The 27165-nt window shown below is 28.7% G+C and overlaps 1 protein-coding gene across 1 annotated transcript in view; it reads right to left on the bottom strand.

Moving 5' to 3' along the window:
* The window catches only part of LOC135926990 (DNA-directed RNA polymerase, mitochondrial-like), a 33060-nt gene that overhangs the window by 2724 nt on the left and 3171 nt on the right, over positions 1–27165 (bottom strand). The window contains exons 4-27 of the mRNA XM_065462924.1: positions 26641–26907; positions 26358–26507; positions 25987–26157; positions 25384–25452; positions 25132–25230; positions 23718–24005; positions 23166–23283; positions 22666–22751; positions 22179–22310; positions 20938–21060; positions 19261–19302; positions 17786–17856; positions 17419–17485; positions 14599–14815; positions 14331–14464; positions 13973–14136; positions 13724–13859; positions 13058–13142; positions 10438–10549; positions 9620–9698; positions 2689–2814; positions 1582–1704; positions 1264–1341; positions 419–607 (exon numbers count right to left, since the gene is read on the bottom strand). Coding sequence (XP_065318996.1) covers positions 419–607; positions 1264–1341; positions 1582–1704; positions 2689–2814; positions 9620–9698; positions 10438–10549; positions 13058–13142; positions 13724–13859; positions 13973–14136; positions 14331–14464; positions 14599–14815; positions 17419–17485; positions 17786–17856; positions 19261–19302; positions 20938–21060; positions 22179–22310; positions 22666–22751; positions 23166–23283; positions 23718–24005; positions 25132–25230; positions 25384–25452; positions 25987–26157; positions 26358–26507; positions 26641–26907 — 3126 coding nt within the window. The remainder of the gene's footprint in view (positions 1–418; positions 608–1263; positions 1342–1581; positions 1705–2688; positions 2815–9619; positions 9699–10437; positions 10550–13057; positions 13143–13723; positions 13860–13972; positions 14137–14330; positions 14465–14598; positions 14816–17418; positions 17486–17785; positions 17857–19260; positions 19303–20937; positions 21061–22178; positions 22311–22665; positions 22752–23165; positions 23284–23717; positions 24006–25131; positions 25231–25383; positions 25453–25986; positions 26158–26357; positions 26508–26640; positions 26908–27165) is intronic.

Raw genomic sequence — 27165 nt, 5'->3', positions numbered from 1 at the left:
GTGAGGTAAAATTTTGTTTTAGATATTATTAGAACATATATAAAGTGCCTATAATTTTTTACAAAATTGAAAGGGGTCAGCCCAAAGTTGTTGAATTTGACATGGAATAGGTGACCTGTTAATATAGGTAGCCAATATATAAAATAGTTTAAAATTGATTTTGGCATGGAAAACGACTCAAATATTTCTTTAGAGGTTTTAACGTATTTAAAAATAATAATTTTAATCTCTAACTTTGGCCAACTCTAAACTTAGCCGAGTTTTTATTCTTAAAAATTTATTTCAATTTTTAGGTTGCGGCTCAACTTAGAGATATAGATAAAAGCTCAGGTAAACCGTGTCGGAGTCTACCAACTAATTTTAGGACATTTATAAAATCATGTCCAAATTCAAAAGTTTTTAAAAAATATATTAAAACTTGAATTTCCCTGGTGGCGGTAAACAATTTTTTGATGCTGGCAAAAGTATTTTCGACTAGATAAATGGAAGCGGATTTTACGTTTTGTTTATCGAAATCTGGTATATCTTCGAGTTGTCGAGCTATTTGTTCTTTTGCCCCGTAGTGGGTTACCCCATAAACCACAGTCATAACCGTTTGTTTGACTACCTTTTAAAGAAAAAAAAGAGCTGTTAAAAAGGAGGCAAATACTTTTTTTAAATATATCAAAAGAATATTTACGATGTTAATTAAAGAAAAAGATAACACATTCCTATGTGATCACAAACAGTTGCTTAAACCATTTTTTTCCAGATCATCGAAATAATTGGTGTTAGTAAATAACTTATACAATGATAAAGCTCAATTTTTGCAAGAGTTTGAAAAAAATCTTCTTCATTTCATTTTGAAACCTTTTATTCATGAAATTTACAAAAGTTTAATAATAAAGTATTTTATTTGGCATTTTTAGGTAAAATTTGAATCAAAAATCTCTCTTCATCAAAAAAAAATCTTCAAAGATTTTCTCAAAAAATTGTAAGTATGAAAAGATTTTGGCTCAAAAAATTGTAAGTATGAATTACTTTGTATTTGATTTCAAAAAATTAAAAGATTTATGAATTTAAATATATCATAAGAAAAATCTATTTCAGATTATTTATTAATAACGACTTTACAAAAAAGTTTTTTTTAAAATTATCCAGATACAACTGTCTTATTAAAAATGAAAATGCCAGAGACACAAAATATTCCTTAAAAATATGCCTTTTGAATTCATGTTTAGTTTTTTTTATATTATAAGGCTCAAAAAAAAATACATTTCATACCTTTCTGGTTATTTTCCCTTCCAATAAAATAGCTATTTCAGATCCACTTTCAGCATCTTTTTGTCTTAATATTTCGACCTTTGTGTTTTTGATATACATAGATAATTAAAAAATTTAGTAAAACAAAATGGTCAATTCTCTCGGTAATAAATCATGAATCTTGATTTAATTATCAGTTATCTTAAGAATCGATACATTAACATGTAAGTGGTAAAAGAACGTAGAGAAAACAAATATCTGCTGGAAGTTCCCAATTATTTTATTTGTTAATTTTTTAAAAACCTTATAAAACAAAAATTTTTGAAAAAAAAGTTTTACATTTTCCGCAACGGCAGTATAAACATCTTGAGGTCGATTACTGGGTATTAAATTGACTTGACTTCCCCCATCTTGGTCCCGACCCAGGGCGGCATAGTGTTGCAAGCCATTACAAGAACCGTCCTATATGTGTATATATTTTTTAATGTTTATTTTATAAACAAATAAAAAGGTCATTGCAGGATTCAATGTTAAATAACGCCAATTATGTATACCATTTATCCCATCTCCTTTGAATAGTAGACTAGTCCCAGCTTACTCTCTTAACACTACTCGATAAATAAGTAACGTTAAAAGATAGGCAAGAAATTGGACGCCGTTTTTAAAACCATGTGTTAAAATTATGTTTGAATTATTACAGGACCGGGACAAATCGTATTACAGAAAAGTATTCTGTATGTAAAACTAAAAAAACTAGAACAATCCAATTCCTTTTTTAGTATGTAAATTTACTTATACTATAATTTATATCAATTTTACAATATAGGCGATGCCTTTCCCCATCTAGGGAAAAAAATGAAAGGCCTTTTATAATTTGCATTTTTTTATCTGGTTTATTCCACTTTCACTGTCTGAAGTCGTAAGAATTATATTTTCTCTTCTAATATCCTTAGATCTTTTGATAAAATATTCAAAAAGCAACGTTGACTATGATCTCAATTGTATTATTAACATCTTCCATGTTTTGTTGCAAAGAATTTTCGATTTTCATCAATAGTAAATTTTTCTTAAAATATTTTCTAATGTCCGCCAACACCGATACGGATATCTATAATGGGTTAAAAAAATCGCATAATTCTACTTAATCTATAAGCGTGCCGAAAAAAATTCGATTGCGACACGAGCTAATTTGTTTATGCTTTCATCGAGGTTGTATATTTTCCAAAAAAACGAGAGTTGGAGGTGACAGTTATTAGATTAAAACTATTTTTAGTCGGCTAAAATAGGCCAAAAATAGTGCAATTATTCAACTGTACTGATAATAACTAATGTGCTTTTTTATATTATTCAAATATCTTAAAATAAAGGTTATTGGTTAAAATTGTAATTAATTCCTCTTCCGATTCTGAGCGTAACCTCCCAAATCTATATTAATACCCATTTTACTTGATGGATAGGAAAGTGGCATAAATATTTAGTATGATCTGAATGCTTGATGGCCTTGGATATTTCCGCGCAGCAGGCCAAGGCTTGCCATGGATCATCCGCTTTCATCCACCAATCGTTTCCTTCCTATAAAAGTAGATTTAATATTTTATTTTTTTTTAAGTTTATCCCATTCTCGATCCCTTCATAATTTTAAAGAAAATCAAGGTAAGCGTTAATAATGATCCGATGATGCCCTCTAAAGGCGGCTTGATATTTGTTGAATATAAAGGTCCGGGCTGCAAATTTAAGGGCTCAAACATTTTTGTAAAAATATTTCTCATTAAATTCCAGAGATCTGCAGGCCAGGCCCTAAGCCCGGCCGTAACCAAATATTTTAAGCGCCATTATTAACTATAAAAATTAAAAATAAATATAATATTTTTTTAAAAAATTCGGACCGGGCTGTCCTAGTGGTATTTCTGCAGGACTCTGTTAAATATATTGGCAAATTCTACAAAAAACGTCATTGTAAAAGTAAGGGATCATAATTTTTTCATTTATTTAAAAATTTTCAAATTTAAAAAAAAAGGTCGAAAATAGTGGATTAAGATTTTAGCCAAAATAATATTAATAAAACCTGGAGATTTTGCTTATAAGTTGCAGAAAGGGTTAGACCTCTATTGATTAAAATCTTAATCGGGCCGATCCAAATATAGGGCCGTTTAAACAACCCTAGTCGAAAAAAAGTTTATTTCCAAATGAATAATAAAAACACCAAAATAAATGAATTAATATATTAATAAATATTTTTGCCAGATTCGAAATTCCAAAGAAAATATCTGCAGATGACGGGCCACAATTCAAGAGTAAAGAATTCAAAGGTTTTTGTGAAAGAAATAGAATTCAATTAGTGCTTGGGAGACCAGTCCATATCATTCACAAACGAGCGGTATGAGGAAGGGTTAATTATAATATAGCGACAATAAAAAAACGGAGGATGAATAGAAACCTTCTTTCCTATTACAATTATCTGCAGAAAATAAACAAAGCCCAGCAGAAATATTATTATAGATTAAATCTAGAGGATTGCTAGAACAAATATTTGAAAGGGTGGTGAACAAGAAGGAAAAGCTAGAATACTACCCCCAACATTTAGAAATAAATAGAAATCTGCGGTGGCGCATTAAAAGAGTACTAGGATCAAAACGATATGAAATAAGTATAGAAGGGAAACCAATAATTAATCATATTGATCAATTACGGAAAAGAACCGAAGATATATTAAACGAAAAGGACTAAATTAGAAAAGAGAACTGAAGATATCCTAAACGAAGAGAATGTATTAAACGATAACAAAGAGGTGAGGAAAAGGAGAACAGCCAACAACCCTAAGAAAGTAATACAGAGTCTAGAACTACAAATGAGTTGGATCAAGTGTGATACCCAATAAGAGTAAAAGCTAGTCAGATTAGGAATAGATTGTTAATACATAACAGACATAACTATTCTTTGACAGGATAACAATTTTAAAAATTGATAACGTAATTATGTGAATAATGATAAAAAGCCCAATAAAAATAGAGATGTTAATACAAAAAACAATGAACATAAGAGTCTAGTTAAATCTTCTTTTAACCAAAATAATTCCGATAATACTTTTCCTAGATACAATTATAGGAATGAGAATAATTATAGACCTAATAACAATCTTAGAAACAACTTTAGACAAAGTTATGACGATAGATATGATAATAATTATAATAGGAATAGGAATTACGATAATAATAATTTTAGATAACATGATAATTATAATAATAGCAATTATAGTAACTATCGCAATAACAACAATAATCAATCTAATTACAACAACTCATATAATTGCGGTAGAAATAATACATGGCATAATTATAATCAGAGGAAACAGAACCAATACGATGATCGAAATCGCAATAATTACCGATCTTATAGTAACAACTCAAATAATCATAGAGGAAGCGATCACATTCAGAGAAAGCAAATACAATATGATGACGAAAATCAATACAACAACAATTGTAATATGAATATTCAAGAAATTATTGAAGATAAAGTCGACACTACAAAAAATAATAATGATAATGATCTTAACGTTAATAATATAACTGAGGACATGCTTAATGGTAATGATAATGCATTTATGACTACTTTAAAAATAAATGATGATACAACAACGATGCAAGTCGACACAGGCTCTAAATTCACCATCATACCTCACGAAATAGCTAAAAAAAAGTTAACATTAAAGATATTAAAAAATCCAAGTTGCAACTTACAGGCTACGATGGAAACTTAATTAAGATCATCGGTACTACACAAGTTAAAGTAAATTATGAAGGCATCACAAAATATTTACAAGTAGTGGTTGTTGAATCAAGAAAAAAATGCTGTATTGGGACGTACGAGGATTAACGCCTTCAAAAATATCTTGAACAAATTTATAGCAAACATTGATACCAATTACGAAGATGAAATATTAAAACTGATTAAAGATTGTGAATCCAAATCAACTAGGGGACCTATTAACAAAGCTAACGGCAAACTATATTTGAAAAGAGATGCCCAACCTAAAATTATACCACCAAGAAGTGTACCCTGTGCAAAGATTGATCTTGTGGGCAAAGAACTAAACAAATGGATACAAGAAAAAATTTTTGAGTCGGTAAAAGATGTTCATTGGGCAAGTCCTATTACCGCCGTACAATGATGGGAGCATTAAGCTTTGCATTAATTTTAAGGACACTGTAAACCCAGCTCTAGAAGATTTCAAGATATCCACTTCCACGAATAAATGATGAATAATAGCTAAACTTTCGGCAGGAAAGAAATTCACCAAGATCGATTTTGAAAGTGTTTTTTTACAGATTCCGATTGATAGCAGAAATATTTTGACTATATCCACACACAAGGGATACTACCAATTTACCTGACTTCCTTTTGGGCTAAAGATCTCATCTGCAATCTTTCAACAGATCATGGACCAGATCTTCGGTCATATGAAAGATGTCATATTTTATATTGATGATTTAATTATAACCGGAAATAAAAATGCTCACCTAAACAACATAAAAAGAGTGTTTGAAAGAATATCATCATTCGGGTTAGTACCTATCTTCACCAAAAGCATTTTTTTTTTAAATAAAATGAGGTTCCTTGGCCATAATATGACGCCAAGGGGATTCACGCTAACCACGACAAAATTGAAGCAATAGTAAATATGCCTGAACCAAAATCAGCTGCTGAATTATCAACATTTCTGGGAATGGCTGGCTACTATAGAAAATTTTTAAACAACTTGCGGAAATTGCTGATTCTTTATACAAAATTGTTAACAAAGTAAAATGGGCATGGAACTTAGAACACTCTAGAAGCTTTAATGATCTAAAGAGGTTGATTAGTCTTCCTCCAGCTTTGACTTATTTTAATCCTGAATTACCTATCGGAGCGACTGACGCATCTAAATGTGGTTTAGGAGCTGTATTGTTTCTGATGAGCTGGTGGTGAAATAATCAAGTACAAGATCAATATACACTTCAGTTAAAGGTCCGCTTAACTTGGGAAATTTATATGGTAAATCAGTGGGTTTAACATCAACTTTATAAATTGTTTATTTTATTTAATAATTAATAATGTTTCCAAAATGCATTATAATTTAAAAGATACAATTAGATTTCGATAAATTCCGAGTCGCTAAAAATATAAAATTTCCCATTAAGAGCTTCGTAGTATTTCAACTTTGACTGGAAAAAAACATCTCCTGTATTAGACCCGCGAAAATAATTAACATCAGGGTTTTCAGTCAATTCAAATAGTATGTCATAAACGGACATGGTCCAGGGGATATTTGTTATTTTGAAAAAAAACATGGAGATGGAAAGTTTGTTGAAATATAAATAGTGATAATAAAAAAAAAATCTTTTAACCTTTTATAGAGAATATTTTCATTAAATTACGTGATACGTGATATAAAACGTTTTCGCCCTCTAGTTGTGGATACAACAGAGCTACGTTAGGTTTTCTCATAACCCATCTGAATGGACAAATTAAAATGGGGATAAAAATGAGGAGCCCTTCACACGTTTGTGGGCAAGCCGCACGTACTTGTACGCGTAATAGTCCAAGGACTATTACTTAAACGTCTATGGGCTGATGAGGAATGGACAAAAATAAGCACAGCCCTTACCCAAAAGATGCTTATACACATAATTTATAAAGGCAAAGGGGGACCTAACTTTAATCACACGGTACATAAGGCATAAGATGGGAAATTTGATAGCAAATAATAGATGAAAAGGAAAAAAGTTCGATACATAATGAGATAAGAGAAAAGGCAGCGAAAGTAAAATAAAGGAAGATACAAAAGTAAAAATAACCTGTGTCAAGGAGGAGTTTATGGGAGATTCAAATAATTTGATTTGATCCTCAACAGTTTCTTTATTGATTTCTTATCTTTATTCAACCTTAAAAACTGTTTCGTGTGAAGATTTAAATCCATGATATCCTTTACTGCCCTATAGAACCTTAAAGTTTTATATTTCCTATAGGTTTTGCCGTTGAATGAGTATAACCATTTTATCGCCTCCAGGACCAGGCTATTATTTGTGTGATTCCTCAGAATATGTGCAAAAAAGGTAAGACGTTTCTTTTTCAAAGTCACATGCACTTGAGTGTGACGTGACCTCAGCCAAAGGTTAACATTAGAGATAATGTTGGGGTAAAAAATGTCATTTATTATTCTAAGACATTTGTTGACAAACGCCTGTAATCTCCTGGTCTCTGTCTTCGTAATTTCCCATATATCACCGCCGTAAAGGAGAATTGGGATGATGGTGGAATTGAATATACGTAGCCTAGTGTAAACCGATATCTCTCTGGATTTCCACAGTTTGGAATATTTATAAAAAGCAGCCCTTGCGTTATGAATTCTGATTTTTAGTTCTTCATGGCAGCTACTCCTATTATCTATGTTTACCCCAAGTTATTTATAGGAGGACACCACCCTAACCAACTTTCCCCCTACCATCCAATTAACCAAAGGGGGGCGCGTGAGATGATGGCATAATTACCGTCTTATCGAAGTTAATATCCAATCCAACCTTTAAGCTGAAGGAATTAAGTATCAAGACTAAATTATGGGCCTCCTCCAAGCTCTTGGCAATCATCACCAAGTCATCTGCATAACAAATCACCCTTTTTTCCAAAAACCATGGCTGATTAAATCCAAGTTCCAGAAGATTTGTGGCTCACAGCGAATCTGTAATTATTTTATTCATAACTATATTGAACAACAGCGGGGAGACGACACACCTTTGCTTTACTCCTTTTTTTGTTCTAAAGGGGGGAGAAACTTTATTAATGATTTTAAACGAGGCGAAGAGATTACTATAATGTGTCTAGAGAATCTTAATGATATTCCCGTCAATGCCACATCCTTCTAGGATTGCCCACAGAGTATCGTGAATAACGCTATCAAAAGCGCGCTTAAAATCAACGAAGATAAAGTAAAATGGTAATTTATACTTCTCACACTTCTGTATTAATATCTTCAATGCCAATATAGGTTCATTGATATTCCTGTTTGGGCGGTAGGCACAGATGTACTTAGACAGAAGATTAGGGTGGACGCAAGAATGCGGTTTTTTATAAGAATCATGAAAACCTTTGACACGATAGATGTGAGAGCAATAGCTTTATAATCCTAAAATTTAACATGATTCGGGGTTTTGGGGAAGTTATAAAAAATTGTCATATTCCAGTCTGCTGGCATCTTCCCCGTAAGCCAAATCCTATTAAACAGTCCCAGCAAGAGCTGAGAAACCTCTGAGGGGGCAGCTTTCAGATATTCTCCTAAGATGTTATCCGGACCTGGGGATTTATTGTTCCTAAGTTTATTAATGGCCTTAGTTATTTCCGCCACAGAAAAATTAGCGTCAGATGATACTGCGCTATGGCTAGAGGATGGAAATACGACTGGCCTCCTTGAATCAAAGATTTCCATGTAATGGTCCAACCATAGAGCCATCTGTTCATCCGGGTCGGTAATCAATTTATTATTATCCAGTCTGATTGATGGGAGAGGCTTGAATACTCTTGCATTGCAGAAAAGTTTGAGCTTTTTATAGGCATCAAAAGTTCTGTTTTCCATCATGCCTCTGTCATCTCGAAAGCTTTCTTTGCTATGTAGATCCTTCTGTCCCTCCTAAGGAGTCTATGGATTGTAGTCCAGAGGGCACCATTACTTCTATCAAGTGACCTGAGTTCAGCTATCAAGAGAACTGTGTCTTCAGATAACCATTCTTGCCTCGGGAGAACTATTGATGTTAGGAAGATCATTACAGGCTCCAAATAGAATACTCTTAAAGGACGACCAACATGTCTCCGTAGAAACAGACTCCGGTGTAATTTCGTGTACTGTCATCCTGTCTCTTAAGTTTTGGATTGGGAAAGAGGAGTTTTACATACATAATAGAGTAATTGGGAATGCGGCCATTCCACAACCAAATCGCGACGATAGTAGGAAGCTTTTAGAGTTGTGCAGGAGTTTTACCCTTAAAATCGAGAACACTTTCTTCTTTCATAATGAAAGTAATACTTTAACTTATAGGAGGAACAACACTACTTCTCAAATTGACTTTTTCATTTCCAACATTCATGGTTGGTTTACTGATGTAAAAGCAATGCGGAACATATATAAATAATGAGTTAATAAGAAAAGGTTAAATCCAAAAATAAGTTTAATCAAAAAATAATAAAATCAAAAGGTAAGAATGTTGTTATATTCAAATATACAACAGTTAATCTGCATGTCTCAGACTATGTGTTAACAATTATTATTCACAAGCTTATATAATCTAAAGCAAGGGGGAAAAAAATAAACCTCTTTACAAAAAAAAATTTATTATTAAATGTTTACCTTTAATGGCGCCTCAGCACAGTTTATAATAGTGGGTAACATTTTATCGATATATTCGATTCTTTCTTTTATAGATTTCCTAATTTTAGTAGAAGAATAAATTAAATACAAACTTAATATTTAAATTAAAAAAATATATCATATGATTTTATATATATCCTCTATACAGAAGCTAATGGTATATTATGAATCACATATTCCTCTCCCAGCGAGCGCTTGTTTAACCTTGAAGTTCTACCGTTGTTAAACGGCTGGACATCTAAAAAACGGTTAACCCATTATTTTAGCCGAAAAATGTTAATAGGTGTCCAAACCTGTCTATATGAGCAAAATCTCCAGGCTTGCGTAATAGTTTTAAATAAAATATTGAGTTTGGTATTTTTAATTCTCGAACCGTTTAACAACACTAGTTCTAATAGTGTATGTAAGTGGGACGATTGAAAGAATTTAATAGTGTTGTTAAACAGTTCGATTTTTGAAAATGGGTAACCCAATATTTTAGCCAAAAATATTACGCAAGCCTGGAGATATTGCTCATAGATGGCTGAGAGATTTGGACATCTATTAACGAAATCTCGAGGCTTGCATAACTTCTGGCTAAAATATTGGGTTAGTCATTTTCAAAAATCGAACCGTTTAACAACACTATAGCATTTAGTATGCGAAAATTTCTAAGCTTATTACTTATTATTCTAAAATAAAATCAGATCTATCTTTGTTTGTTTCTAAAAAAAACCCACTATTATTCAAATGGTTAACTTGTTATTTAAAAAAGATATTTAGTGCAGCTAAAAAAAATACATTTTTTGCAAAAATACTTTTTCTGGGTGCCGGTAAGGTTGACTAGGTGCAATTTAAGCCATTTCAATCCTTTAGGACCTAAAGGTTGTGGTTTAGCGAAAAGCAATAAGCTTCTAAATGGGTCACCAGCTTTTTTTTAAAAAAAAAATAAGAATTTTTCAAAAACAAATTATGCAAATTTACTAAACGTTATGATAAAAGGATCCTAATATTTCGTTTATTTTTAAATATATAAATTTTGGTGGTAATTGAGGAAATCTACAGATCCGTTCCGAAGAAAACCTGTTAAAAATTGGTGAAAGAGTTAGCTTTCTTTAAGGTGAGATATCATCTAAAAAAAATGGAAAATGAGGTGATAGTTTCCGACAAAAAACTAGGTTTAAACAAAAAAGTTAGCCATAAAAAAAATCAGCTAAAACGCTTAAAAAATGGAGCAATTATGTAGATATATTAGTAACTCCAATGATGTACATACATTACCAGTCAAATGTAGGGCCATTTTGTGGTTTGCGCGCCGACTAATTGTCTTATCGTGTCATTACCTGATTATGTATGTACACTTTTAAATGCCTTTAATACATAACTAGTCAATTTAATAGTATATTTAAATCATTAAAGAATACTCATAGTTTATTTTATATTGATTTGATTCAACAAATAAATCGATATAAATTTTCTATTATACAATTTCGATACTTGCAAATTTAAAGAAAACTAAATAAATTAAAATGATATTCTATACTTAAAATATATTGAATAGCTGAATAACATTTCCCCGGGAAATTCAAACGGGAACAGAGTTAATATCAAAAAATAAGATCTCTTACCAACAGGGTCGAATTGACTCTGCGTTAAAATTTTATAATATAAATACCTTTTATAAAATTGTTCTAAAGTTATTTAGTGTATTGCAATAACAGGTATCTTTTACCTTGTACACCAAAATTTAACTGCCACCTACCTCCGCCCCAACCCTGAAACCTCTTTTACGCCAATTTTTTTTTGCCGTTTATTTAGATTCTATAGATTTTTATTTCCTTATTTAGTTATTTCATTTAAAAAAATAAATATTATGCTGTTCATTTTTTTATAAACAATTTCAATCGTTTATCTCTAAATTATTTCATAAAGATAATAACATTTTGACGAAAATGTCCCTTTTAGCAATTAGGGAGAGGGGCAAGTAGCGTCATGAAATGGATATATATATATATATATATATATATATATATATATATAAAGGTAAAGAAACAATTGAAGATTGGATTTTAAATTGAAATAAAGGTTCCAATTAATTAGGGTTGAATCTCATTTCTAAAATTTCTTTAGAAGAAATATTACTTATGATATCTTTTTTTTTAAACGTCCTTACGAGATGGCCCTCAAAAAAAAAGTTGATTAGAGAAATGATATAATTCAGAAAGGGTTCGTTTTCAAAAGAAATAATGACCTATTTCGCTTTATTTATATTTCAAAGAGTTGTAAACTTCATTTTATATTTTAAAAAAGGCAACATTGTAAATATTTGGGCATAATGCATGACAACCAAACATTGATGATTCTACAAACAACCAATAACTCAACAAATGGGGATTCGATACAACGGATCAAATGGTAGGCCTTTATAGTGTCGAGAGAATGACTTGAACATGATTACTTATATTTTATATGATAGATATGTACACTTAATTCTTATATAATATGGATGTCCCTTCTAAAACAAAAATATATAAATTTTTATTTTAAAATATAATTGTGTTTGCTTTGAGGGAACTTGTAGTCCCACCCACTTCCGCGTTTTAAGAATTTTCTTTTTAAATTATGACATTGTAATAAAGGTGTTTTTGGATAATATTTTTTAAAAATAATTATAAAGCTAGTTAATGTTGTTAAACGGCTCGTTTTGAGCCGATTTTTAAATATTTTGCCCAGAAAAATATTATGCAAGCCTTAAGATTTTCCTCAATAAGGTTCATCTATTAACGAGATCTGGAGGATTAAGCCTGGCTAAAATATTGAGTTCGCCGTTTTTAAAAATCGATTCAAATCGAGCTGTTTAAACAACACTAAAGCTAGTGTAAAAAATATGCACAATTTTTAATAGACCCTGGCTGACATACAGCGAGATAAATGTACCGGGTTGCACTGAAACAATATCAACAACAAATCATAAAATTTCTTCAAGTAAAAGGAGAAAATAAATAATGTAAATAAATATATTTGTCTTGGAAATTGTTTTTTATATTATGTTGTAAGGATTCGGGTTATAGACATATCGTATGATATTTAAAGCATGCCAATTTGAAAAATATTCATTGGATAAATAAAACTTTGTGTAAATTATTTTTCAAATTTTTAATATTTATTTGATAAACTAAGGGAAGGTAATTTATAGATAGAAGTTGTGAGTCATATATTTCTAAAAAAAAAATCATACTTATTATTTAAACATTATATTGGATCCACATTAAATATAAACTAAGGGTTTGTTTTTATGCTAGATAAGATAATAATTTTTTAGTAATAATTTTGTAAAAAAAAAATATGGCTTGTAAAATATACTCATTTACAAAAATTATTGCTCCTTTAAAAAATAAATACTATAATAAAATAAAATATATAGATAACATAACATACTTAAATGATTAAAATATGGTGGGATCGGATAAACTCTACTCCGGAAGTCCATGTTATGTGGAAACCAAAATATTTTGTCGCGCAACTTTTTTAAAAATTATTAATAAAAAGATATATCTATAAAATTGGTTAAAAAAAATATAGGATGGCATCTTGTATAACCTATTAAATATGTAAGAGATAACAAAATATCATAATCAAATTTTAATTATAATAAATACGGTAATTAATAAAAGATTATCTGTCAATCAAAATTAATTATAATAATATAACCCCCCCCCTTATTTTTATTCAATGCAGAGTCAAGAAAAATAATAAATGGGATTAACCCAAATAGGTTTTCATTTTTTTTTAAGCGAGTTTTTAAATAATCCAACTAGTTGGCATTTAAAAATTAAATTTAAAATGAACTTTTCCACTTTCCACGAGTATTAAATAAATAATAGGGTTACAATACAATATCGATTATTTCCTCGTGAATTTGGTTTTCAATTACACCCCAGCCGACTCTAAAACCGGCTTAAATCTAGAAGCCATTTACTTTTACGATGTTTCCCAGTTTTTAAATCGATTTGAATATATGATCCCGTGAGAAAAGAATGATATATAATTCTTAATTTTTGGTAACAAAAACATTTATATACGAGTATATAAATATAATTAAACGTGATTAGCTATGGAAAGTTTGTATAAGGTGTCACACCATATGGAATACATTTCCGATTCGGTTTTAGAATCAACGGAAGACGTTGAATTAGAGTACCCATTCCCGCTACCATTATGCTTTTTGTTGCCAGGGTACCTATTAAAAAAAATTACCAATTTGGAAAATTGATTATTACCCTCCTTAAATAAAACTCGTTTTTTTATAAGTAATATATTAATTAAAATTATAAAAATCAAAATAGAAATTACGGGGCGGTATTAACTACGGAAGAAAGGGGGAATAAATTTGTCATTTCGTCATTGTGATTAAGATCCTCGTTTGTAGTAGGCTCTGGTCGAAGGGTCTTATAAGGAGGTATACTTAAAGCCGGGTTGCCGTTTGAATTGAAAATTTTTATGATCGTATCTAAAATCTATTAAATATTTATTTTTTTTTGTTCTGTATCTAATTCTTTAAAAGATTTATCCACTTTTTATTTCACTCCTATCCTATCAAGCCTTCTAAGTTTAATGGAAGAAGGATTCTTAATGTGGATCATACATTTGAACTGGAGTTTTATAATAAGATATGGAACTTATATTTATAAAATAAAATATATATAATAACGGGCTGGTTGATAATCCATGGGCACATCCCCAAATACGAAAGGGAATCTAACATAGGCAGCATTTTCTTGACGGGTGTCTTATTGAGTATTTGATAGTGGAAGCCCCATGATTCCGATAGTCGTACAAGTGGACCTTATAATCCAAAATAAAATTTATATTACTTTTTTTCTTTTTTTTATATCGATAATATTTATTCTAAAAATCGAGCTAAGACTGAGATATAAAATGTATCTTTTTTTCTAAAAAAAAGTGATAAAAATTATTACTATTGTTCAAGAGATATCCACCGGCATTTATACTGGTCCAAGGTATGGGTGGCACAAGCATAGGTAACATGTGAGGCTCGAATTTGAGAGTTTTGGCATTTTTTTCACTCAATTTATCTGCAATATTATTAGTATCCAAATTCTGCTCTTTCTGTTTAGTCAGAGCTAAAAGTGTAGGGTTGCTCTCTTTGAATAGCTTAACCAAAAAGGGATGCGGCTTTAGAATTAGGGGAGGAGGGGAATATATAAAAAATTAACATTGTCCTAAAAACATTTTAAAAAAAACAATAATATCATATGCAATCAAAACATGTTCACCTAATCTAAAAAAAACAATTATGAATCGAATAACGAACTATTCGTTTTGTAAACAAATCGAAGTAAAGAATTCAATTGTTTAAAAAGTTAATAGAAGAAAAACCCCCGAAAAAAACTCCGGAAAAAATATCCACAGAAAAAAACCCCCGGATTTTTTTTTATATTTATAAAATTTGTCACAAGAAGCAATTCTCAATTCCAAAAACGTGGAATTGAGTCTCTATTTCCTCCAGAAACTTGGAACGTGAATCAGACTCTTCCGACGAAGAATGCACAAATAATCAATGCGAAGGTGGAATCATCGTTTTCCTAATCTGGCAATCTGGGTATTGATCAAAAAAATGGAATGCGAGGTGGCTAACGATGAAACCAAACTTGAACGATAGCGTGTAGATAGTTGGATACCGAAAAAAATAGCAGAGTTATAATATCGATTCAGTTAAAGAAACTATGCGAAAAATACCGTGATGGGGTGCGAAGTCTTCCAGATTTTATAAGAACTATTTCCTTCAATATACGATGTCAATCAATATAATTATTATTCTAAATTATTAAATTTGTATATACATCAGTGGCGTAGCTAGAAATTTTTCTTAGAGGGGGTCCATACATATAAAAACCTGGAGGGCTTCGCCCCCGAGACCCCCTTTAATGGGCCTTCGGCTTGCCTGGCCTTCGGCCGGGTTATCTTACATAACCATATCTTCGATAATATACAATAAATATATTTTTTAAATGCATCAATAATATGTTATTATAATTAAGTAGATTATTCTCAATGACTTTATAATAATACTACCAAGAATAATTTCAATAGTAATATAATATCCTTTCGCAAACATCAAACCAAAAAATATAAATATTGATGGTATTTAATAGATATAAAGTCACTTATAAGTCTTTTGAACGTATAATCTAAAAAAAAAATTTAGCTCTGGGAGGGGTCCAAACCCGAAAACCACCCCCGTAGCTACGCCACTGATATACATAATCATGATTTACAATAAAATAAATATAATTTATTACAAAATTAGTCTACTTAATATCATAATTAAGGATGGATATTGTATTTATTACTATAGCAAATAATCTTTACGAAAATAAGAAATACATGGGTTATTTTAATGGGGTATTTTTCCCCAGTACCAATTTGAACTTCAGCATTTTATCTTGTTTAAACATTTTTTATGGAGGGTATATGAGTAATCTTTAAATAATGAATTAGGGCCTAAAGAAATTTAGCTTATTAATATATTATATTTTTAAAATATTTTTTTCTAAAATTATAAGGTCTTAAAGTAAATTCTAAAAATATGGAAAAAAATCCTGGGGTTTTTTTCCGGGGGTATATTTTCCTGGGGGGTTCATTTACCGGGGTTTTTTTCGGGATTCGTTTAAAAACAATCAAAAAACAAATAATTCATTGTTCCTATTCGTTTGATGAAACTTTATCCTCGTAATATGAGTTCTCCACTAATTTTACAATACATAAATAAGCTTCTTATCAATTTAACTAAAATTCTATAGGTGTTCAATTTCAAATGAGATAAATCATGTTGTAATTAATATATATAATATGTCGCATTAGGATATGAAATACTTAGGGATTGAATAGATAATAATATCATTTACTGAAGGAGATTTTTACATTTGAAAAAATCTGATTTGACCGGAAATGCATTTCAGCATTTGTAGAACACCCATCCTGTAAATTTCAGACAATTTTCGATAAACCTTTGTGTATTTATTTAATTTATATAAAAAATCTATATAAAAATTGATACACTATGCAAAATTATCTGAGACTTACAATGTGGATACTTTATACATGTTGAAATACATTTCCGGACAAAACAAAATTTTTTTAAATTTAAAAATGGCGCTCGGTAAATGAATCAAAAATTCCTAAAATGGTTATATTCAAAAATATATAAAATAATTTTTTTACATGATATATTTTTGTATATCTCAAATCCCCATATTATATTTCTGAATCTTTTTTTTTAAGAATTAAACTATATTTTAAAATGAAATAGCAGCGGAAATAATCTATTTGTAAATCAAAAAATAATAAATATAAATATATAAAAATATCTAATACTTTTTAAAATATATATATGATTTTATAATTTTTTTTTTCCTACCTTTAAATTTTAGTTAAAAAAGGCTTAATTTCTTTTTATAGTATAGGCTAAATAGTATATGATCTGATCGAAGGAAACCCCATTTTTGTTTAAGCATTTGGTGGCATTGTTATTTTTCGTATTTTATTCTCGATTTTTGTTTTTATTTATTTTTTTTTTGTTTTTCCTTAAATTTTTCTTTTGCTTTTTTGCCTATTTGGCCGATACTTAAAAGAAGGCTTAATAGCCGGCTATTAAGTATTAAGCCCACCTAGGACAAGGCCTTAATATTTTTATTTAAAAAAATTTACATTTCAATAAATCATTTATTTCGCTTATTAAAATTTCAAAATTATTTATATAATTAAAATATCCTAACTTTAAATTCCTCCTTCTGACTAATGCTATATTGCCGAAAGATACTGAAAAATGCGGGAGATGTTTTTCTATAAAAAAAATATATATTTTTTTATTTATGTAATAATAATACAGAATTATTGTTAGTTTGAAAAGCCCCATTCTTTTAGATGTGGTTGGGTAAATGCCCAGCTAAAGAAGGCTTAAATTTAATTTATATTTCCTTATTATGAAAATTTCGAGAAAACTTAAAACCAGAAAGAAAAAAAATCGACTTTCTAGAAACACTCTAATAAATGATAAACGTTATCGCGCACATTTAACTGTAAATATTTTAAAAGATCTTCTCTACCTTTAATAATAAATATATATATATATAAAACTAAAACTTTTCGTATTTCGAATCGGTCATTTCAACTTTGATATGTTGGAGTATTAATGTATACAAAAATCTTCCGAGCTTTGTCAAAATTAAAAATAAAATTGATTATCCTTAGTATAAACCTTTTTGTTATAATTTAAGATTACAGTTTAATATTTTGAATTGTTTAAACACGCGGTACATTTATTTTATATAAAATAATTCCTGGGCGCGGGTAAAGCATTCAGATGTTATATCCTCTCTGACTATTAGCTATATATCATTCTCCATACAACTCAGATCTAAGTTTTCAAATCACTCTTCCCGGGGTTACTTTTTTTTATCAATACATATCTTGCACATGACATACGCATGCAATACAAATGTACCACGAGCTTTAAGACAAAATGATAACCAGGAAGCGATAAGAGGCAATTAAATAGCAACGTTAACGTTAAGAATCGATAAATGGAATAACGCGATATGATATATGGGTTGAACGGGTGGCAAAGAAGAGAATAATATTTAAAGATGCAAAACAACTTTTAGACGTATAGATATTATTTTTTGACAATATTGATATTTTTATACAAAATGGAGTTCGCGACATTGTATTCTGGGTTTTTGCATTTATGTATATGTATATCATGTGCAAGTTTATAAAGCTTTTTTTAATAATTTTTCGACAATTGTAAGTCGATTAATGCATCATCTTTCATGCTGATATGAGCCTTTAGGCTGGATTGAGGGGGAAGATGTTGCAATTGGAGATTATAGATTTATTATTTGATGAGTTGAATTGTATACAACATGTCAATCATTATGTGATTGGAAGTTATAATATGTAAAAATGTATTTCTTTTGTTTACAAATTGTTGAAATTTGAATAGGTAAGATAATAAATTATATATGGAATAATATCTATTTGTCTGCGAAATTAACTTTTTACAATAATATGACTATGAAAACCTTGCTCGCTATTTACTAATAGTTAAATTAGCGGAACTTTAAAGGTTTAACGTGATTGACTGAATTTCCTTTGATGATGACAGCACCAATGCCAGAGCCAAGCCTTAAAATGGTACCGATTTTTAAAAACCAGGGCTGAGTCGATTTTAAAAAAATATATAGAACTTTTTTAGTCAAAGGGTCTCCTTTTTTCATTATCATTTAGATGGCGAAAGGATATGTTTTTTAAAAAAATCACTATGTAGCTAAAAAAAGTTGCATATGAATTAACCAGATTGAATAATCAGCTGATGATCATTCATCGGTTTACTCATATTTTGGTTTATCGAATCCAGTATGGAACGGGCCTGAAAATGAATTTGGGGAGTAATTTTTTAAAAAAAATATATATTCATTCTTTTATCTATAATTCATTCAATCCTTCTCCTCACTTACTTGGATATCCAAGAAACATTCTGTTATGTATGATAATATCTTTCAATCATTAAACCCCAAATTTAAGGTAAATTATAATAATAACTTAAAATTTATTACTCCTATATGATAAGTCGATGGCCACAGCTGATTGTCTAACTCCTAGAATAATTTAGAAAATAAAATTATATTATTCGTATCGGGTCATATCTTCTCTTACATAAATTATTTATTCTGCTAACTTTTTTTTCTTAATTTTAAAAATAAAAATACCACTTTCGAAAACAAATTCCCGAAAAACAAGCATAATTTATATTTTTAAAAAATATATCTTTGTTTTTGAAAAATAAATCCGCTAGACACATGTACAAAAGAAATCATGATTAGCATAAAATATAATTGGTCAATTTAGAGTATTTATTTTGTTTTTGTCTTGGCAACAGTGTTGTTAATGTAGCGCGGTACTTTTTTCAATAGCAGTACAAAGTCGCTTTATATAATAAATACATAAAATCTATTAGAATATATTTATAAGTACTATCATGATCTTTTTATTTTATTTAATTTTGAAATTTACATTGATATCTAATTTTGAAAATTACATTTATATAAAATCTGCATTATAAATCTAGTTTTCAAAATAATTTATAATTTAAAATGTCGACGATAGAGATTGATATTGAAGATAATTTGGTACAGATCATATCGACAAATTGATTTCCTTGGAAATTCATTTCCCTGAGTTCAGAAAATATTTTAATCTAAATAAAATTATTAACACAGTATATATATTTCATTGTAAGATGTACCGAAAGGTTTTATCATCAAGTAAGCCTAGTAACTTCAACGAGGGAATAGTAATATATCAAAAAGATTTAATATCAATGTGTAGACCAATCCTTAATATTTAAAATAAAATTTAAATCAAAGCTGTATCTATAATAGTTTTTGAGCTAAATGAGTTTATGTGAAAGTTGATTTTCTGGCTCAGTCCAAACGTGGTATGTTTCAACTGGCCATATATATTATTCAAGCTTTATATTAAAAATTAAAAATTAGAATAAATAATTAATATTAACATATCATTTTATCATCAGACTCATCTATTTAATGATAATATTTTATAAATTATCTGGATGTCAACATTATTAGAATTAACTACTCATCTATTTATATATTTATAAATTTTATCAAAACATTTTCAATCCTTTCTAATGTTGAGATAAATTGGTTCAATAGATAAAAGGTTAAAGGGTGGTGGTCTGGCCAGTCATCAAACATGGCCATTCATAACTTATCCTCTATATAATTAATTCTAACTATTACTATTATAATTTAAACTAACCCTACCCAGATCAAAAACGCCACCTATTATAGATAATATTTTTGAAATAAAAAATATTTTTTCCAATCTAAAAATACTCAAATGATAATATTTGATGATTTATCTTATTTAAATTGAACGATTAGTCAGATTGTACTTTTGATCGTAGTAGTAGATTTGAGGATGACAGTATGAAAATTTTAATTAATAAATTATATATTATACATTTGAAATTAGAGTCTATTTTTTATTTACGGAAATAGATATGTAAAAAAAATTTTATTCTTAAGTAGCGGCAACTTTCGCTACTCTTTTTAAAAAAAGCTAATAGCGCGCTACTTTTAAAAGTAGTTTTAACAACACTGCTCGGCAATATCAATCGGATTCGAATTAACATTTTGGAAAGGAAGAACACATATGAAATCCCTAAATTTTAATATAAATAGCAATAATGATAAATTATAAAAATGAACTAAATGATGGGTCCATTCAAATTGATCAATACATATCTGATTCCACAAGGTTCTGGGTATGTGATTGACAAAGGTTTTAAGGTTACGGGTATAATCGTAGAATTTATCGTAGATATTCGTGAGCTATATTTAGGTGTTTTATAAATCGTTAAAGAATTATTAAAATCAAAAATTATTTTATAAGAAATAATTATACATTTAGATTTAAAATTTATTTTAAAAAAATATATATTGTTGTACAAAAAATTTTAAAAAAAAGTGGTGAATCAAAATATATTTGGCTCAAAAAATATGCTTTGTATATGCCAAGTATTATTTCAATATTCGCGGTATCGATCAGTGTATCGGCCGCTACTTCTTATTATAAATGATACCAATGAGCCAATACCCAAAAAATAATAATTAACCCCCCATCTCTGGATATAATGATAAACAGAATTTGAAACCGAAGACAGGACAAATATAAAAATTTATTAGAACCGGAAGCCATTTTAAAAAAATTTCAGGAACCGGAAGGGGAACCATTTATTAAAAAGCACAATTACTTTAAATATACTTTATAATGTCAAAAATGTTTTGCGATAATTTTAAAAGTTTTTTATTATCGTTATTTTTTCAAAAAAGTTATATGTTCTTCAGAGATCTGCAGGCCCGGCCTTAGTCGGGTCCGGGTACGCGGGCCTGGATGTATTGTAATTTTTTAAAATATACTCGGGTCGGGCCTAGCCTATTTTTTATACCCGGGTCAGGCTTATAATTTTTTTTAAAAACAACCTTGCTAGGCCTAAAAAAATTTTAAAAATAAATACCCAGTATATTTTAAAACCGAATATTTTAAATCGTCATTAGCTATAAAAATTAAAAATAAATGCAAATTTTTAAAAAATCCGGGCCAGGCCTGAAAATATAAAACCCGAGCCGGGCCGAAAGAATTTTTTAAAAATAATCTGGGCCGGCCCATGCAAATAATACCTCTACAGGTCTCTGTTATTAAAACAGAGTTTTTGGAAGAACCTATAATTGCGCCAAAATCGAATTCTAAAGAACCGAAATCAGATAGTAATCCTCTTTCAAAATTTTTTTTACAGAAAAAATATTCAAAACTTGGAGCACCCTTTTTTTGGAGTTCTTGATTTTGAATTCCAAAATAATTTTATAAAATATTTCACTTGAGAAAAATTATTAGAATGATTCACCGTATAATAAATAAAATGGTAAAGTAATAATAGTTTTATTACAACCTTATCCTTAAATCCTTTCATCAATTTTTGATGAACCACGTATTTTTGATTGATTCTCATCCCCATTTGTTTGTAGAGGAATAAACTCGAGGGGCTATAAAATTGAGCGCTAGTTGATAAATATTCTATTTCCTAATTTTTTATAAGAATTACAATACATTTAATTACTTTAAGGGGGTTTTAAAATTATTTTAATTCAAGTTTTATAATAAATAAAATTGTTTAACAACCGAAAGAAAATACATCACGGTATACAAATTTATTAATAGAACATGCAAATTATTTTATTATGAAAACATGTGTTTTCTTGTAGAATTTATAATACTATTATTATAAGTTAATAATACAACAATGTATGAATGTACAAGTAGCAATGGTGATCTAAAGAGAGGAAAACGTATTGACTCTTTCGCAGGCCCAAATTATAAGATCTAAGCGATTATGCTTGAGATGGAGTAAAGTGAGAAAATAAATAATTGAAAATTACATTTAACATTAGATCGACGTAAAATTGAGGCGGTAAAATCTTGAGGAGTGGATAAAGATTTAAGAATTGAAAGCCACTTTTTAAACCTTTGTTGTTTTTTTTTAAATATAAATTTTTTTATAAAAAGTATTTTAAATTCTAAATATCTCTTATTTGATACAAAAATTAAATGCATTGTATTAAATATCAACAATTAGAGAAAACTGATACAATAATACTATTCTCACATCTCATGTGTTTCCATAATAAATATTATATTTTCAAAGAAAATTGTCACATGGTAATAAAAAATATTTCAAGATATTTCTAAATTTATTATAATAATTAACACGTTGCCACTATAAAGAATGTTCAGGAACTTAAATATGTCACTTTTCATTAATGAAATTTATTTATATTATATTGCATCTTTTAACTGAACTAAAATTGAAGTATGAACACATTATTTATAATTAACAAATAAGGTTAAATAAAATGAAAAACTAAAATTGAACATTAACCTCTAGCTTCCCATTCCTGTTTCATGCTTAGCAAATTGGTTTTAAAAGCTTCCATCAAAGTTTCTTGCCATTTTTTCCGCTCCGCGTCTAACTTTTTGCAGTAGGCTGATTGAATCTGCTATATATATTGTTTAGTATTTAATACAATATATTTAATTAATAAGATGAATAAAGAAGGTATTTTGATTTGATAAGCATTATGTTCTAATTAGCAAATATTTCTTTTATTGCCACTATTTACTTTTTAAAGGTATGTAAAGTAAAAAATTAAATAAATATTTGAAATATATTATATTATGATTTATGAAAATCTTGTTTGATAATAACCTTATTGTGATATAATATGTAAAGGTTATTAAAATGAATAAGATTTAAATTTTGTTATAAGAAATAGAATTTTTATATGTAGTTAAATACTTTTAATTTTTTTTATAAAAAATAAAGATAATAAAATGCAAAAGCCAGATATAAATATTGATATTATACCAAATATTCATAAATCCTCGAAAATATCCCTATATAATATACAATGTATAGATTCATCAATCTTACATTCTTCTTGCTTTCTTGCTTTTCGTCTTTGGGAATATCTTTAAATTTAGTAAGTAAATCTTTATCTTTGGCGGCCGAAATCATTAACGATCCTTTTTTGTCAAGGCTGTTGTTAGGGGTAGGATTGAAGATAGATTTGATATCAACATGGCCACCGATTTCCGATTCGAGTTGTTCAGATAAGCAATTCATAAATGTTGACTTATCAATTAGTCCCGCATAAGGCATATTATAACGTTTGGTATCCTCTTTGACATCGTGTTTTGCTTTTATGGATTGACGGGGTAGCTGTAATTTTATTTAATGAAAACATGTTAGATCAAATATTAATAAATCAGTCTATATAAAATGAATAGCGAGAGGGGTGGAGTGCATAAGAAAGTCATCACTATATATAACTGTTTTGACCTATAACAAATATCTATGCTATAAAACCCTGGTATATTAATTATTGGAACCATTTCGGATAAGACTGTCCATCCTGAACTTAGAAAATTTGAGTTATGGATATCTATTTAAACATAATCTTTGAAGGAAATTATCTAGTCTAGCCAAACATGGTTTGAATCAGAGCTCTGCAATGGTTGGGTTTTTACCCAAAAAGCCTGCCCATTCGCTATAATTTTTTTAACCCTTATATTTTTTTTAATTTATCCGCCCGCACATTTATTTATCCATAAATTTCATTTAACCCGCCCAATGTCTAAAAATTATTTTAATGGCTGGTTTGGTTCTTTATTTATTTGTTTTAATGTATTTTTAATTAAACATATATAATATGCAATATTATGAAATAAAGCTATTATTTTTAATTTATTTATTTTAATGTATTTTTAATTAAACATATATAATATGTAAAATTATGAAATAAAGCTATTATTTTTAATAAATTCATATCAGCTCTGCTCATTTCGCCTAAAATATATTAAAAATTCAACCCGCCCATGATCACCCTACTTTAAAAAATATTTTAAATTTTAACCCAGCCCGTCCAATTTTAAAAAATCAAAAATACCAAATGAAGAATTTGTCTGATAATAAAGAATATTTTCTTTCAAAATCATCTTTTCCTAAATTTATTATATCTCAAAAATACAATTACATTTTATATATTTAAAGCAAAAATATTTGACTTCATCTTAAAAATTATTTTCTGCATGAAAATTACAAGAGATTTACTTATAAAAGATTTTGGTATTTTTAAAATTTGATTAAAAACCTCTCTTCTTCAAAAAATATCTTCAAAGATTTTTGTTCAAAAATTTTTTTAACATTTATTTTCAATCTTTGATTTTAAGTATATAGCGACTCGAATTATATTTAATTCGTAATAATTTTATTATTTAACTTTGATACAATATTTTGTATAACAATTTTATTTTTGTAAATAATAATTTTTTTTTTTTTAATTTACAGTTTTGGATAAAGGCAAATCTTTAAATATAGACATATCGTATTCGTGGATAATGCAAGGTTTCCTAGGGGCAAAATTAGGTCGTACCATTTTGACAGCCTTTTAAAAATATAAAAGTATATGACAAATTGTATATATAAACAAAATTATATATCAAAGTAAATATTTAAATACTTCTTATTTTAGTTATACAAAAGAATTAAAATATTATAAAATACGGTATAAAAATTATTTTTTCAAAAAAATATATACTTTGATGATATATTGAGGTTCATCGGATATGTAGTTACCTTGGAGAAGTATGTCGTCTAACGAATATGACTTATATTTTATATTTTTCGTGTTTTAAAAGATTCAAATATTCAATAAAATAGTTGGAGTATGGAAAAAACAATCCCGTTTTATAGTTTTCCCAAATTTATCGTTTTGATAATCTGACCCCAGAAATCTAATAAATTTTCTAGCTTATCATTTTGTTTGTTATATATCATATTTTTTTTTGGAGTTAAAATTTGGTGTAATCTCGAAATAAAAATGACTTGCGTAATAAATTAAGAAATTATTTTGCTTGGCCACTTACTATACTTCACATGAGTTTTTTAATTTTTTTCTACTTTTGTGAATATAAAGAAGAGCAATTTGATTGCTAGAAAGTAGGCATAATATTTGAAAATTTTCATTGTGAATTTTCAAAAACCAAAAAAAAAGACCAAATATATTTAAGTTAATGTGGTTACGTCTAAATCGGATTATACCAATATTTTGCTTCCATTTTAAGCTTTCTGTTTATGCCCACGTTCTTTTTCCCAATTATTTTACCCCAATTTATAAATTTCCCTTATAATTATTATTTACCAATTTTTCAATCTCTTTCATGAGACACTCTGCAAACTTAATCTTTTCTAGCTCGGGTTTGATGTCATGTCTACCTATGCATTCCAAAAAATGGGCAAAGGTTTGAACGTCCGGTTTGATATCAAGAAATTTTATCATATGATACATGTAACGCATGTTTTCTATCAGGCCCTAATAAATATTTTGGGGGTCATTTATTATAACTTTATCATTTAAAAAATTTGATAATATAATAATATACTTTTTAAAAAAACCAACTCAGCTGTTTATAAGAATCATCTTGTAAATTTCGGTAAAAAAATCGAAAAATAACCCTCGAAAGCCTTATCAATTGAGATTTATAAAAGGAATAGGTTTATAAATTTTATAACATATTTCGCGTATATTTCTAGCAAATAATTGAAGGGTTTTATCGATGCAACTGTATTGATAGTTGATTTATCCTGCCTTAGTAATGCGCTGCATAACTTTTTATGAGATTTCATGCCCATATGTACGAGAGTGCCTTGAGCTTTATTGATCTAATGTATATTTTATAAATAAATTTAGAATATATTTGTAAAGTCTTCTTATTTATTACCCTAATAAAAATAACAAAATTACTATCTAATTACATTAAATTAAAAAAAATATATATATTTTTTTAAAAATTACCAAATTTTCTGTAATAAGGTCAGAATTAGTGTCGATATTCATTATGCAGTCAATATTGTCGGCCATTTTATCGTGGGAAGAACATTCTAGAGGTATGTACTCCAATTCTTCGGAAGTCGCTTCGGAAGAAGGAGAAGGGTAAAAATTTTTGGACTTGAGGTAAGCCATATCAACGTTCAAATATTCAGCGATGTATTTTGCCAATTTCTCTAGATATTTCTCATCGACATCGGTTAATTGTCTAAGCAACATAGTTATAGGATAGCCCTGAATAATTTTATTTTGAAGGTAGTGAAAAGTAAAAATTGTGGAAGCGAAGGTCAATGGTTCGGTTTTAGAACTAGCTATTCGGTCATCAACAGAAAGATTGACGTGTATAAAATACCCCCCTCCAGAATAATAAAAAAATATAATTATCTAGATGGGGGGGGGGGGTCTTCATAGGCCATTTGAGATTTTGCTTAGCTGACGTATTAATGACTATATAACAAAACAATTATCTGTAAGTTTGCATTTGCAAGTATT

This window comes from Gordionus sp. m RMFG-2023, chromosome 3 (assembly GCF_954871325.1).
Source record: "Gordionus sp. m RMFG-2023 chromosome 3, tfGorSpeb1-WG-v2, whole genome shotgun sequence".
NCBI classification, from domain to species: Eukaryota; Metazoa; Nematomorpha; class Gordioida; order Chordodea; family Parachordodidae; genus Gordionus; species Gordionus sp. m RMFG-2023.
The sequence above is the reverse complement of the archived record's forward strand: the minus strand, read 5'-3'. Positions and strand labels throughout refer to the sequence as shown.